The sequence below is a fragment of the Arachis ipaensis genome, chromosome B8, assembly GCF_059453495.1.
Source record: "Arachis ipaensis isolate K30076 ecotype BB chromosome B8, ASM5945349v1, whole genome shotgun sequence".
Taxonomy (NCBI): domain Eukaryota; kingdom Viridiplantae; phylum Streptophyta; class Magnoliopsida; order Fabales; family Fabaceae; genus Arachis; species Arachis ipaensis.
In genome coordinates this window covers 45,141,118-45,157,640 of record NC_142443.1, presented here as the reverse complement: position 1 = coordinate 45,157,640, position 16,523 = coordinate 45,141,118, and the positions used below count along the sequence as shown (strand labels likewise).

Below are 16,523 nucleotides of genomic sequence, written 5' to 3'. Positions count from 1 at the left end.
TTGGTAAGGTGTGATTTTTGAAACCTCTTTTGGAGGCTGGCCTCACGGCCATGCTTAGACCTTTTTCACTTATGTATTTTCTACGGTGGAGTTTCTAAACCCCATAGATTAAGGTGTGGAGCTCTGCTGTTCTTCATGAATTAATGCAAGTACTATTGTTTTTCTTTCAATTCACGCCTACTTCTTCTCCAAGATATACTCTTGTTCTTAATTCAGTTAAGTCAAAATAAAGGGGTGACCTGTGACAATCACCCACTATCTTTATTACTCGCTTAGCCAAGATCCGCATGCCTGACAACCACAAGCGGTCTACATGATGTTCAACATAGTCATTGGATGACAGCCGGAGTATATTCTATTGGGTATCTAATACACGAACCAAGTCCGTGAGATTAGTATCTTCGTGGTATAGGCTAGAACCATTTGCAGCATTCCTGAGATCCGGAAAGTCTAAACCTTGTCTGTGGTATTCCGAGTAGGATCTGGGAAGGGATGACTATGAAGAGCTTCAAACCTGCGAATGTTGGGCGCAGTGACAGTGTGCAAAAGGATAGAGAGATTCTATTTCGATGCTAGTGGGAAGCGACAGATGATTAGCCGTGCAGTAGCTGTACATGGTATTTTTCATCCGAGACGAGAAATTCGACAGTTGATTAGCTGTACAGAGATCGTACCTGGTATTTTTCATCTGAGAGGATCATACAGCTTGCCATGGAAGGGAGCACACATGATTGGGAGAAGGCAATACGGAAGCAGAGATTCAGAAGCAACAAAGCATCTCCAAACGCTTATCTGGAATTCCCACCACTGAATTACATAAGTATCTTTATCTTATTTTATGTTTTATTTATCTTTTAATTATCAAAACCTCATAACCATTTGAATCCGCCTGACTAAGATTTACAAGATGACCATAGCTTGCTTCAAGCCGACAATCTCCGTGGGATCAACCCTTACTCACGTAAGGTATTACTTGGACGACCCAGTGCACTTGCTCGTTAGTTGTGCGGAGTTGTGAAAAGTGTGAATCAGGATTTCATGCACCACTTACCAATATTTTAATCATGCAAGATTTGTTTCACAACAAATTGTAATTGACTAAACCCTAACTTTTTAGTGATTTAGTCTCCTCTAACCCAAATCAACTGCCAATGTCTTAGTCACTTAGTTTAGATTTTTAGAAGGTTAAGAGCAAATCTAGTTTATGGCCACAGGAACCCTAATTATCCAAGGCTAAACAGATTATATATCACGTATTAGTTCAAGTAATTAGTAATTTAGGAAGAATTTGCTTTCAAGTTATTGTTCAAGCGAGATAGCTCTGTCGAGAATCACAAGAACACATATAGAATAAGGGTTATACTGTCGTTTTACCCAGATTCATAAGATGAAGAACGAAAGAAATTATTGAAACTGAATTAATACATTAATTAAAATAGAAAAGCAGTAGCCTTATCCATAGAAATAAACAGAGCTCCTAAAAGATTTTGTTTGTAAATAAAAATTACAAAATAAAAGATAAGATAATAACTAAGAGCTAAATCCACTAAGATGCTGCTTTGAAGAAGTTAGATCCAGATTGAGTGGTGCTAAATGCCAGGATCGGGGAAGAGGAGTATGATTTGATGAGGGATATGGGGAGTGGAATTTGATTTGAAAGAAGATATGGGAAATGGAAGATGTCAAGGGCATAGGGCTAAAAAAAAGTGGGGATAATCATGAGGGATTCTCGTGAATTACTGAAACTTCAAACCAAATCCACATAGTCTTCATTCTTTGCATCGAACGCCAGTGACGTGGCGTTTGTCGCCACTCTACCCGAATTGATTTTTTCATGTGAAACACCCCGTGGTGCCAAACGCCAGTGATGCAGCGTTTGGCACCCAAAACTCAAATTTTTTTTTTACGTAAAGGGTGGCCAAGTTTGGTGCCACCCTGGCTGAATGGAACTCTAAAATTACGTCATTGGTGGTGCCAAACTTCATATCTCCAAGTTTGGTGCCACCCCTCCTGAAGCAAACTCCTTCAAAATTAAGCACCTAATCAATTACTCCAAATCCTCATATGTGTCACCAAACTTGAGAAGCTCAAGTTTGACGCTATCCTGGCCGAATTGAATTCCCTTCAGGGTGGTCTAAAATTCCTTCTGATTGCATCTGTTCCTGTTTTAAACACTCTGCATGACTAAAACACATGTAAAACGAAGGAAACTATAAGAAATCAAAACAACAAAACTAAATTCAAAACAAATAGAAAATCTAAGGATACTGAATATTGGGTTGCCTCCTAACAAGCGCTTCTTTAACGTCACTAGCTTGATAGTTAGCTCTACTAAGTTAGCAGATGAGCAGATCTCTGATGATCAACGTCATCTTTAAGATAATACTTTAACCTCTAGCCATTGACAGTAAACATCCTATCAGAGTTTTTTCCTGAACTTCCACATAACTATACGGAGACACCTTCATGACCACAAATGGTCCTGACCACCGAGACTTCAGCTTCCCAGGAAAGAGTTTGAGCCTTGAATTGAACAGTAGGACTTTCTGGCCTGGCTTAAATGCTCTGGTGGCTATCTTCTTGTCATGCCACAACTTAGTCTTCTCTTTATATAGCTTGGCATTTTCATAAGCAAAATTTCTAAATTCATCAAGCTTATTCAATTGAAGGAGCCTCTTTTCTCCTGCAGCTTTGGCATCAAAGTTCAGAAACTTTGTTGCGCAGTATGCTCTGTACTCCAACTCCATTGGCAAGTGACAGGCTTTGCCATAGACCAACTGATATGGGAACATGTCAATAGGAGTCTTGAATGCCGTTTGGTACATCCAGAGAGTATCATCAAACTTCTTAGCCCAGTCCTTCCGTGAAGTACTAACGGTCTTATCCAGAATCTGCTTGAGTTTTCTATTAGAGACCTCAACCTGTCCACTTGTCTGTGGGTGATAGGGGGTTGTCACTTTATGATAGACTCCATATCTCTGCAAAAGCGAGTCCAGCTGTCTGTTGTAGAAGTGGCTTCCTCCATCACTAATCAGTGTCCTTGGGACACCAAACCGGATGAAAATATATCTCTGAAGAAAGCTCAACACCACTTTGGCATCATTAGTGGGTAAAGCCACTGCTTCCACCCACTTGGACAGATAATCAACCGCCACCACTACTTACACATGTGTTATAAAAAAAACCCATTCTTCCTACCCTAGCAATAAATCCATGCAATTTTAACCCAATTACTTGCTAATGTTAACCACTTCACTATTCCTAATTAATCTTGTGTGCACCATGAGGGACGAAACTCCATTTTCGTATAACTATAGTTTTTCAACATCTGCGTGTCATGCTCTAGTGATGCCATACCTTGTCAATATCATATGCTTACATTTTGGGTTAACATGGTAGAATTTTTCACATTCTATATTCACATATGTCTACCATGTATTCTGTATGCTCTCTTTTCTTTCTTTACCTTAAATTCTACCTGTGAATGTCATTCATTTTCAACTTAAGTCTAACATAATCTTCCAACCCACTAAAAATACTTCAACCACTGACAAAACCCCAATTTTGTGGTTTATCTTGTGTTGAATTTAGTGAATTTTATCAAATTTTCTCACATTTATTCAATGAAATAGCATGCTTTTGTGAATTTCTCTTAAATAGTACTTAAGAGTGAAAACATGCTTTTTAGGCCTTAAATTTGCCAAATTTAATTCACTTTAATTTCATTCGATGCCTTGATATGTTTGTTTAGTGATTTCAGGCCTAGGAGGCAATGATCGAATTGAAGAAGTGAAGAAAAAGCAGGCAAAGAGGAGAATTCATGAAGAAATGAGGATTTGTGAAAATCATAGCGACGCGCATGCGTGGCCTACGCGTACACGTGACCCACGTGTACATGTGACTAAGAAATTTTGCCAAGCGACGCGCACGCGTCATCCATGCGTATGCGTGACACTGATCACGTGACCTCATTAAAGGAACATGCTGGGGGGCGATTTCTGAGCTGTTTCAAGCCCAAATTCAACTCATTTCTAAAGTATTTGAGGACAAAATCAAGAAGGAACAAGGGGGAGCAATTAGGATAGTTTAGTAACATGTTTTAGGTCGTATTCTAGAGAGAGAAGCTCTCTCTTCTCTCTAGAATTAGGGTAGATTAGGTTAGATTTCTCTTATGTTTAGGGTTAATTCTTACTTTGATTTAGTTTTCTTACAATTTATTATTCTTACATCTAGGTTTACCGGTAATGCAAATAATTATAGTGGATATAACTGAATATAATGTTGAATATGATAGCTTGTAATTGGTCTATGGGCTCTATGATTGCTATGAGCATGTAGTAAGGGAGTGTTTAAAAGGGAAAGAAGATGAAGACAAGACCAGTCCATCTTCGGCGATGGCTATTGAAAAACAGCAACCACAAAAGGGTGCTCCGGCACCAAAAAATTTGAATTGCAAGAATTCGGGAAAACCATTGAATATTTTGTATTTTGGCAAGAATCCTGGCGTCATTAATGAGAAACTAATTTCAACAAATCATGAGAAAAACATAAGCATGTAAAAGAGGTTAACGTATCTTCACATGCAGATGAGGAGATATGGAAAATTGTCCACCAAAAAGGGAAGGCAAAAGTGGGCCAGGGTGCAGTAGAGAAAAAGGCTCATCCTTTCTAACACTGGCCCAAAACTAAGAGAGGCTAATGGACCATCCTCTTCTAGGTTCAAGAAAATAACTCTCTCTAAGAGTGTTGGTCTACAGATTAAGACACGTAACAGAATAAGCATAAGAGGAGAAAACCTCCATCATTGCAGAGCTTACTCATTCTAGTGGAACAGGAACTTCAGGCGAGATTGTATCTAGCGTGAAGGCAGTCGATGCTAATCAGGGTGATCATGAAGCTTCTCGCGACATCACGATGAATACTCATTAACGGGTACCTGATTCCTCTCTTCTTTTTTATGGTTATTATGGATAGTGCAAATTTTAACATCTTAATTTGGAACTAGTTAAGAGATATCATCCATTATTTTTTATTTTGGTTGAGATTCATGTCCTTTTTTCTAATTTAAAGTCCTTTTGGAAGAAGTTGGGATTTCATGATGTGGGTATTATCGAGACATGTGGCCATAAAGGGGGAATTTGATTTCTCTCATCTGTTAGTAATGTTAGTTGCAATATTGTGGAGTCCTTCCCATCAATGTCTTACTGTTGATGTTAAGTTAGGTGGTAAAAGATGGTTATGTAGTGCAGTGTATCAGAGTCTGTAACATTCCAATAGTGCTCTACTTTGAGATCACCTCGTTTCTCTAGCTTCTGCACATCAATCTCCCTGGGTTTTTATAGGTAATTTTAATGAAACTCATTCTGGTGGAAGGAGAATTTTGAGGGGAAAGGGCTTAGATTGGTTAAATGGACAACGGTGGTTACTCCCAAGTGGTACGGTGGTCTTGGAATTAGAGATGCTCGCTATGTTAACATTGCTCTCTTGGAAAAACTAATTTGACATCTTTTATATTACAAAGACAAGCTCTGGGTTCAATTGATGATTGTTAAGTATTTGTCTAATAGATCCCTTTGAGAGTTTCCTTATATTCATGCTCCGTCTTATACTTGGTGCAGTATTGAGAAAGCTAGTAGATGGCTTAGAGAGGATTACTCTTGGTGTATTAGACCTTTAGACCAATCTTTTTGGTTTGACAAATGGAAAACAGAAGGCCCTCTAGTAGTAAAAGTCCCTTATGTCCATATTAGTGATTCGGATCTTAAACTGTAAGACGTGGAAAGATGACAGGTGGTGTTTAGAAAGTTGCTACTCTTCTATTTCAGATAATGTGCGGTTTGAGCTCAATAGGTACAACCCGAATGTTCAAAGCGGACCAGAGGCTAGTTGGATTTAGGGACAATATAACTTTTATACAACCAAGAATGGGTATAAATGGGTTGCGCAGAGGATATTCAATTGGCAATGGGTGTGAAATTACAAACTTTGGAGAAGATCAAATTTCTTGTGTAGCTTGCTCTTCATGAGGCTTTACCTATTACGTCTTTCAGAGCTACAAGAGCTCTTGCTAGTTTTGATATTTGTTCTTGTTGCAATAATGGAGTGGAGTCTATTTTGCATTGTTCGCGTGACTGCAGTATGGCAAAAAATATTTGGTTTAGGCTCAGTTTTTTTCTCAATCTTTCTTCTCGAGCTATAACTTTTAGGATTGGTTTGCTTTGAATGTTAAGAAGGATGTTTTCCTTTTCTTATCTGATGTGTGGTGGATTTGGCGTAGTCGCAATAATGACATTTTCAATTCTGATCATACTTGGTCTCCAATTATACTTCAAATCCTTATTTATAATTCATGTCAAGACTTCATTAATTCAGTTCATGTCTGAGAAGCTGCTACCCCTCCTTTTTTCTTGACTGATTGGATGGTTCTTCCTTGAACAAGTTCAAGATAAATACAATGCCAGTTTTATAGAGGATATTAGTTTAGAGGGAGTTTGGTTGTATCGTTAAAAACTCAGTTGGTGAGTGCGTGAAAGGTTGTGTTGGTCCTCTTCCATTTAGATCAGTTCTTATGGAGGAGCTTTTGGCTATTTGGAAAGGTCTAACTCTATCTTGAAAGATGGATATTCGTGATGTTATTTGTGAAACAGATTGCCTCGAAGCTGTTTTTCTTATTCAAGCTACAAATGCCTTTGTTCATGTCATGGATAAGAATATTATGAAAAAAATTTAAGATTTATTGATGAGAGACTAGCGTGCTTCGATTAATTTAGTACTGCATTCTGCTAATGTTGTTGCTGACTCATTAGCTAAAGATGCTGCAAGAAATAATGAGTCTTATAAGAAATGGACTATTCCTATTAAGTATATTACAACACTAATTCAAAAAAATTTAAAAAAACTTTTAACTTTTTAATAGTATTATCAGCTATTTTTTCGGAAAAAGATCCTCTAGAGTGACAATACTAGTAAAGTAGTAAAATGATGCTTTAATCACCTTTAAATTTGTAACATTTATTATTTATTAGTCCCATTATCTTAATTCAAGGGCATAGTTGTCAAAATCAAACCGGTGATCGAACCGGTCAAACTACTGGTTTACTAGTTTATTAGTTCAAACGATAAATCACTGGTTGAACTGATAAAACCGGTCTCACGTAAATATAAAATACAAAATAGTTAAAAACTTAAAATTAAAATTTGAAATATACATATTTTCACTAACTTTTTATGAAGAATCAAGTCTCAACTTCTAAAAATAACTAATATAAAAAAACCATAAAATTTATCAGTAATACTACAGTAGTATCTTAATTTGACATAATAAAAAAAATAATTAATTCACAAAGCCTATCATCTAACTATAATATTAGTAGATTTTAACACTAATATCAAAACAAATAACCTTAATCCCAATACTAACATTGAAATAGATCAAGTAAATTAATAAATTTTTAGTGAAATTTATATTTATATTAATAATGGTATATAATTAAAATATAATTAATTTCAAAAATAGAAAAAATAAAAATTAAATTAAATTAGTTATTTATGTATACTATATAATTAATATTTGTCACGTATAGTAATAAAAAGAGCAATGGCCGAGTGTAAGTGGAGGCTGTTTTTGCTTAGAGGTTCTTGGTTTGAAACCTAATGGAGACATTTTAAAAAAATTTTCAAGTAGACCGGTTCAGTTAGACCGATTTGCACCAATTTTCATCGGTTTGATCCGGTTCTTATCGGTTCACACTGGTTTTCTTCTTTAAACAGTTCAAAGAGTAAATCCGGTTCGATTCACTAATTTTTCAGTCGAACTAGCCAGTCTGATTTAGTTTTTACCAAGGTTCTAAAAACTGGACCGAATCGATCGGTTCGACCAGGTTAACCAGAAACCAGTCATCTGCCCGGTCCGGGTGACTCTTTAGAACCGTCTTGCAAAAAACCGATGGAAAAACCGGCCAAACCAACGGTTAACCGGCAAACTGGGTGAACCAGTCCGGTATTTCATTATCCATCAAAACGGCGTCGTTTTGACGCCGAGGAAAAACAAAAAAACTTACTGTACTAGTGACCCACCCACCCAACCATAGTTGTAAAAACCGGACCAAATTGGCCGGTTCGATCGAAAAACCGGTGAACCGGACCTTGAGGAAATGAACCGGTCCAAACCGATACGAACCGATCAAACTGGCTCAAATCGGTCAAAACCGACACGGACCAGAACCGAACCGGTCCAGTCAACGGTCAACCTGCGTGTCGATGACGTCACGCTGACGTCAGCATGCGAGTTGTTAAATTTGGAAAAATACAATGCAGGGAGTAGGAGTCGAACTTGGGTCTTCTCAATTGAAGACCAAGTTGACAATCACTGCGTTACCCATTTCTTTAGTATTGCTAATGCTTTTTATAATATATATTTCAATTTTTAATAACTAATACATATATATATACATAAAAATACTTAACTCAATATTTTTTAAATTAATTATTTTTTAATTGAAGTATAAATTAATTAATTTTAAAATAAAAAATAATAATGAATATAAAAATAAAATAAAAATTATTTATTGTCAGAAAAAAATTAATTTATATAATCATTTAATTATACAAAAATATTTAGACCTTGAAATTATTCTTTGGATATAATTCATAGATTGTTATTCTTATTGTGTCTAATTAAGATACTATATAGTAGTATGAACTAATTATATGTCTATTTTTGTATTAGTTATTTATAGAATTCGACTTAATTGTTCTTAAAATGTTAGTAAAAATATGTATTTTCACAATTTAATTTTAGGTTTTTGACTATTTTTATTTTTTATTTACATAGTACCGAGTCAACCGGTTCAACCAGTGACCCACCGGTTGAACCAGTGACCCAGTGACCCAGTGACTTGACCGGTTTGATTACCGGTTCGGTTCTGACAACTATGCACCCAACCCATCCATTTCCTCTTCCATTTTCGAACCCTAACCCATAGCTGCCCTAATTTCCTCTTCCATTTTTGAACTCTAACCCGGCAACAAGCTCCACCATCGACGCCGGCAGAAGGAACTCCAACGGGCAGAAGGAACTCTCGGTCGCGGATCGAAGCTGCTGTCAACGGCGTCGTCATCTAGTCGTCTGAACTCTAGAGCTTCTGGCGTCGGTGTCGTTTGGTCGCCCTGGTCGTCGGTGTCGTCTGGTCGCCCTGGTCGTCGGCGTCGTCGTTCTGGAACTGAGGCCTTCTTGCTCTCTGCCACGGTGAGTTCTTGGGTTTTTGAATTAATTTTTTTATTTTGTTAATTAACTATATGAATTGTTTGTTGGAGGATTGTTAGTTCAATTGTATTGTTAATTATATGAATTGATGGCTTGATGCAGAGTTCTTCTTCTGCTTTTCAGTTTTTTTTTATTTTGTTAATTATATGACTTAAACATTCTGTAATTCTGAATTTGCTTAATATAAATTTGATATAAGTTCAATTTTGGATTCTGGATTTTGAATGCTATATAGAATTGATACAATTTTGGGATTCTGGATTTTGAATGCTACATTGACTTTTGCTGAATATAATTCTAGATTTTAAATGCTGTATGAATTGATATAATTCCAAGGCAAATATTTTCTCAGATCTTTCTTTTCTTATACAGAGCCAACAATGCATATGATGTATCAAGTTATTGCTAGAGAATTGAATTAAAATTCAGTTTCTGTTCAAAGTTTTGCTTTTGCTACTTTTTATTCTGTTATTTTAAATTCTTATATTTCATGTAGGCCTAGAAAAGTTCAGGTACCCACATTGATGCTCATTTGTGTCAATAGCATCAAAATGGTCCTTTAATAATCAATTTTTTGTTCATCAAGGACCAATTTTATGTTTTTGAGGTCTAATTTTATGGAGAAATGTAACAGATTGATAGTGAATTAGATGTCTCATATATCTTTGGGACTAATTTGACCATTTTAGTAATATATATAAATTGATGATCAATTTGATGTTAAATGCATATTCGAAGGACCAAATAAACTTTTGATTATTTGAAGGGCTTACTCATGTTTTGAGCTGAACTCCTTTTATTTATTTATTTATTCTTTTTAAATGTATTACCTTGATATTGTGTATGACATTTGGACATAATGGTTTGTTGTTGCATTGCAATCACAGTTAAAGAACATAGCTTACTATGCTTGTGTTAAAATGAGAAATTTGTCATTTTTAATTTTAAGGGTTAATGATGCTTGCTACAGAAAAGTTTCATTTTGATTATTTTGGGTGTTTCTTTACTTTGGCTACTTCTTGTTGTTGGATCCAAATTTACAGACATATCACTTTTGTTTTGGTTGCAAACTTTATATATACAAGTGCATAAAATTCTAACATCCTTACCAAACAAAAGTTTATTAATAAAACCGGTTCAACCACAATTCGATCTCGGTTGAACTATTAAATCATTGAATCGATCATTTGACCAGTTCAATGACCGATTCGGTTCTCTCAACCTTAGTTTTTACAACTATGTTCAAGGGTGATTAATGGTATACAGAATACTTTTTGTGACAATATAACTTTAGAGGGGCTCCATCCTTTTTTTTTTTTTTGTTGGTGTTTCTTTTTTTTTCTGTTTTCTTTTTTCTTTTTTCTATCCAAAAACCCCCTTACCCCTTATTCGCTTAAGTCTATCCGCAAACACTCCTGTCCGCCCAGCTCCAGACCTCCTCACTCCTCACACACAACCCCTCGTCCTTCAATCTCCTCCGCCATCCGCCGGACAGCAGCAGCCGCGGAGGCCCTATCCACTTATCCTCCACCCTCCTCAACTCTCCGTCAGCCCTATCCTCTCCTGCTCCCTTCGTCGTAGTCGCGCTCCCTCTCCGTCGCCCTCCACGCAGCAGCATCCTCCGTGTCGTCCTCCACGCAGCAGTATCCCGTGTCGTCCTCCGTGCATCGCAGCGCACTCCAGCTGGCAGCCACTTCCGTGTCTTCGTCCTCTCCTTCCTGCACTCTGCCACATCATCAGCATCATCAAGAATTGAGCCTTTGACTCAGGTTGGTTCTTGATTTTTTGTCTGATTTTTACCTGCTTATATTTTTTTCTGTTCTTAATTTGATTCTGGTATGTTCTTAATTTTTTCAGTTCTCGATTTTTGTTCTTGATTTTTGTTATGATTTTTAATTTGTTCTTGATTCTTGGTTGAGATATTTTCTGAAGTTCTCTAGTGTTTTCTTGGTTGCTGTTCTTGGTTCTTATTTTCTGGTTATGATTTTTTACTGCTCTTTTTTTTCTGTCCTGTTTTTGAGCTGATTCTGTTCTTGATTTTTGTTCTTAAGTTTTGTCCGCATCTATTTTTCACTGCCAGTTTCTGTTCTGTTCTTGATTCTTAGATTTTTGTTATGATTTGAATTTGTTTTCTAACTTTTGTGGTTGTTTTTTAATTATTTGATTTTAACTTGTAGTTTGGTGTTCTAATTTCAATTTTGGTTTAGTGTTCTCTGTTCTTATTATATTTTATTGTTTTTGACATTACTGCAGTTTGATAACAGTACAAGTGACAACATTGGTGAAACAGGAAGACCGAAAAACCAAATCAAATCAATCCAATTACAATTGGTTTAGTTTAGTTTGGTTAGCCTTAGATAAAAAAGCAACCGAATATTTGTTCAATGTATTGGATGGCCTTTCCTCTAACCACCGAACTATACTGCACTGTGAACACCGCTACATAATATTGCTTGTACCTGCTTTATTTATTTATTGATTTATTTCACATGCTTGCACCTCCAGCTAGGATTAGCCATACCTTTCTGTATCTTTTCTTTTCTTTTAATCATCTGCAGTTTCGGCTTTTACTAAAACTCGGGTTTGGGCTCCACATGATAAGTTATTGTTGTTGAAGCCCAACTCATTCTCACAAGGTTCTGAAATTCAAACACTTGGAAGTGTCTCACTATATATTCTGTATCCGGAAGTGTAAACTGTGAAGAGGAGAAATCATGTGTCATAGTTACGAAGCTCTGGTTCTAATTCAAAAAATGGTGAAAGTGCCTCCAACAAAAGCACTTTCTTTGTTCAATTCTTTAAACCATCACCACACCCCTCAATCTATTTCCTTCATTCTTAACCATCTTCTCTCCTCTGCCATGCTCTCCCATGCCCATTCGCTTCTCCTCCGCCTCATCTCTGGCAGAATCTCCTCTCCTTTCTTCTCTCCATCATCACTCATGCACCAACTCACACACACCCAGTTCATTCATAATTCGACACATACTCTTCTCTGCGAGGCAATCATTAATGCCTATGTTCATTCTCACTTGCCTGATCAAGCTCTCTGTTTCCTCAACCACATGGTTCGTAATGCCCATTTTCCCACATCAAACACCTTTAATAACCTTTTGATCTTGCTCCTTAGATCTAATTGTTTTGGTAAAGCATGGCTACTTTTCAATGAAATGAAGGGTAAGGTTGCTATGGATGTCTACAGTTTTGGGATTATGATCAAGGGTTGCTGTGAAGTTGGTGACGTGATCAAGAGTTTTCGGCTTTTGGCTTTGTTGATTCGCATGGGTTTCTCTCCAAATGTTGTCTTATACACTACCTTGATTGATGGTTGTTGCAAGATTGGTGATGTTCATTTGGCAAAGAAGTTGTTTTGTAAGATGGAGGGGTTGGGCTTAGTTCCCAATCAGCACACTTATAGTGTATTGATAAACGGGTTCTTCAAGCATGGCCTTCAAAAGGAAGCATTTCTAATGTATGAAAACATGAAGCAGAGAGGAACGGTGCCCAATGTTTATGCTTACAATTGTATCATCAAAGAGTATTGTAAGGATGGGAATGTAGATAAGGCTTTTAAGGTGTTCGATGAAATGCGTGAGAAAGGTGTGGCATATGGTATTGTAACGTATAATATTTTGATTGATGGGTTGTGCAGATTGAAGAAGCTTCAGGAAGCAGTAAAGTTGGTTGATAAAGTGTATCTTGTTGGCTTAACTCCTAATTTAGTTACATATAATACACTAATCAATGGTTTTTGTGGCATTGGAAAGATGGACACTGCTGTTAGATTATTTAATCAATCAAAGGCAATTGGACTATCGCCATCATTGGTGACCTACAATACTTTGATTGCAGGGTATTGTAAGATTGGAAATTTGGATAGAGCTCTTAACATGGTCAAGGAAATGGAGGAGAGAAGCATTGCTCCTTCCGAAGTAACTTATACAATCCTTATTGATGCTTTTGTACAATTAAATCATATGGACAAAGCATTTGAAATACAGTCTTTAATGGAGAAGTCTGGTTTGAATTTAGATGTTTTTACATGTAGTATCCTTTTGCATGGGTTTTGTATGAACGGTAATATGAAAGAAGCATCAAAGCTCTTCAAATCATTGGGTGAGCTGCGCTTGGAACCAAACAGTGTCATTTATAATATCATGATTCAAGGTTATTGCAAAGAAGAAAGCTCTTACAGGGCTCTTAGATTACTCAAAGAAATGATTGACAATGGAATGGTTCCAAATTTGGCTAGCTTTTGTTCAACCATAGGGCTTCTTTGCAAGGAAGGAAAGTGGAAGGAAGCGGAATTTCTCATACAGAAGATGATAAATTCAGGATTGGAGCCCTCAGTTTCTTTGTACAATATGATTTACCGAACCAAATGTGAAGTTCTGTTACAATAGCCATGAAAATAGTATAAGAGATTCATAGCTTCACTTTATCTTCCATTCTGCTTCATATCATAGTATAAATTATGATAATTAATCAAGCTCATTTAAGAATATTTTTTAATGTATTTGTTGCTCAATTTGATTACGATAGAATATCTTGAGTGCATATTTCTGGATTTTGGCATACAATGGGAAGCTGCATATGCCGTATGAAATTGAATCTTAGAATGTTTACAATCATTCTTATTTGTTATAAACCGAGACAAATCAACTATTCTACTAGCCACCTACTTGAATGTAGTTAAAGTGGTGCAACAACCTTGGAGCTTTGCTGGCGTGAATGAGAAAGTTACATTAGACAAGTTTGATGGAGGTGGTCATAACAACTCCATTTGATGGAGCTGCCAAAACTATTTATAGAATTGGCGCAACTTACTTTGCTGTATTTACTAATGAGCACATCCCTTGCCCGCATCTGAAGATGTGGTCCTGGTCGACATTCGGCGATGGTTGGCGGCTTAGCTGCTACCGGAAATCCCCTTAATGCATGGATCAAGGTTGGTTCATCCCTTAAACTCGTTCTCTCTCTCTTTCTATTTTTTTTTTTTTATCCCCACCTCTGCGTCTATCTGCGTCGCTGCCTAAAAGCTGTTTCTGGCAACGAGTGGTTTCAAATGGCAACATTGTGTATAACAGCTCCATGTTATTTTATTCCCAAAATTAAGCCCTAATGGCAGTATAGCATTGATATAGAGTTTTCAAAGTGGCTGATTTGATTAATTAAACTCTTAATAAAAGTTAATTCTTCATGATCAATTCTTTTGAATGCACGTTGTGTTGTTAATGGCTATAATTTATATTTGTCAAATGTCAATGCATCATTGCTGTTTTGCTTCCTATGGTAAGTCTTTGCTTTTTACGCTGTAGTTTGTCATTACTTGTTTCTATAACCATTGGAAGATCTAGTTATTCTTATCTGATAAATTAAAATAATCTTTTAAGCAAGTTGTTTGTGCAGTAGAATGCTATTCACTTAGATCTTGAATTTGGCTTATGTATGCATGTTCTATGTTGTACAAGCACTTTGCTCTATCAATTATGGTGAAGGAAGTACATTTCACTCGTGTATATTGCTTTAACATTAGGGCTTCTATCCTCTCAGAAGTGTATCCGAAACATAAACATTAGCAGAAATATGAGGCTGTTGTTTCTCAATGAAAGAAGCATCAGCAGCAGACAGTTTAATTCGGCAATCGGTCCAATAGCACACAAACTGTTGAGGAACTCAAGTACGCTGGGAAATTACAGATTCAACGGTATGGACTTCTTCTAATATTTGCTTTAAATAGAACAATTTTATGTTTGATTTGTTCTATCCTTGCAGATGAGCTAGTTTGATGACTCAACTGATCTTGATGCGTCCTAGCATTCCGTGAATAAATTGATGTATGGTTCAGTTGGAGGACCATATTCTAGGAACACATTCTACTTCAACTATGTCCTGCAATAAAAATCATTCCATCTATTTGTATTATGTTTAATTGTTTATTTGGATGCACTGTTTTTATTGGTTAGGGGTTGTCCAATGTATTTGTGGACAAGGTAGTTAAAATCGCAACTCTACTCGTAGAATCGCACGATTCTGTGATTTTGCTTCTCCCTCCTGTCTCGTTTATGCTTCTCGTCTTCCAAGAAGCAGCTCCGTTTACCCTAGCAATTTATCCCCAATCTATGACTGTCTTTTCAGTTTTCACCTCATTCAATCTATCACTTTCCCTCCCTCCAAACTCTGAACTCCCTCTGAATTCTAAAATCACCGAATCAGAGAAGAAAAGTTGTTACCGTGACACGTGAGGCTTGTTGCAGTGTTGTCTGTGAGTGTATCTCTGCCTTTCTGGCTCTCTCTTACTATAACTGTGACTGCATTAGAAGGTTGCTGACTTAGTGTTGCTGCTGCTCTATGTCATTGACCGCCGGTGTTTATGGTTGGTTGTTGCCTGCTCCTCCCCTGTTTAGTAATTTTAGGTAAGTCTTAAATCTTTTTCGCCTCTCCTGTTCAATGATTGTTCATTGTAGTGGTTTGTATTCACAAGTCACAACAAAGCTTTTCTTCATTTCTTCTTAGGTTGAATTTTTTTTGTTGAATTTTGTTTAATTGAAAACTTGAATTGTTAATTTATTATTGTGGCATTAGACATAGTTCTTCAAAAACCAAATACTTCTACAAAGTGAACAAATACTCTGTGAAGGATGATTGAAAATTTTATATTATGGTGTAATGCATAAGCTAAAGTAACAGATTTTTTATGTCGTAATTAGTTGTTCAATGCAGTAGTTTAGTTGTTTTATTTATTACTTAACTTTATTTTATGTCGTATAAATTTGTGAGTTATGAATGTGTTTTGATTTGTGATTGAATTTTGTTATGAACTGTGACTTTCGACTTGTGAATTTGTGTTATTAGATATTTTTATAATTTTTAGTTTTATATTTTACTAGTCACATTTATATTTCATGTTACGATTCAACGACATACGATTTTGGACTAACTTTTCCAGTCGAGGTAAAAACTACGAGTTCACTACCTTGTTTGTGGGTGTTTAACTATTTTATTTACCAAATTATAGGAAAGCTGAAAGGGTGTGTGTGGTTTAAGGATTAGTTTTTATTACTAAGAATATAATTTCTAGGAATATAATGCCTAGGAATGAGATTACTTAGTATATAAGATTTTTATGTTTAGTTATAAAATTTAATAGTTTGGAATATTATGTAATAATCTTAGGAACAAATACATTTTTATTTGGTTGGATCTAATTTTTTTTGTAATATTATATAATATGTCAAATTCTCCTTATTCAAATTAA

At 36.2% G+C, this 16,523-nt stretch overlaps 1 protein-coding gene across 1 annotated transcript; it reads left to right on the top strand.

The window, feature by feature from the left end:
• Window positions 1-10,566: 10,566 nt before the first annotated feature.
• Window positions 10,567-15,313, top strand: LOC107614169 (uncharacterized). The gene is made up of 4 exons (XM_088496067.1): window positions 10,567-11,034; window positions 11,519-14,213; window positions 14,802-14,945; window positions 15,041-15,313. Exon 2 carries the CDS (start codon window positions 11,980-11,982, stop codon window positions 13,666-13,668), a length of 1,689 nt encoding a protein of 562 aa, XP_088352193.1. The 5' UTR covers window positions 10,567-11,034; window positions 11,519-11,979; the 3' UTR covers window positions 13,669-14,213; window positions 14,802-14,945; window positions 15,041-15,313.
• The last annotated feature ends 1,210 nt before the right edge of the window (window positions 15,314-16,523 follow it).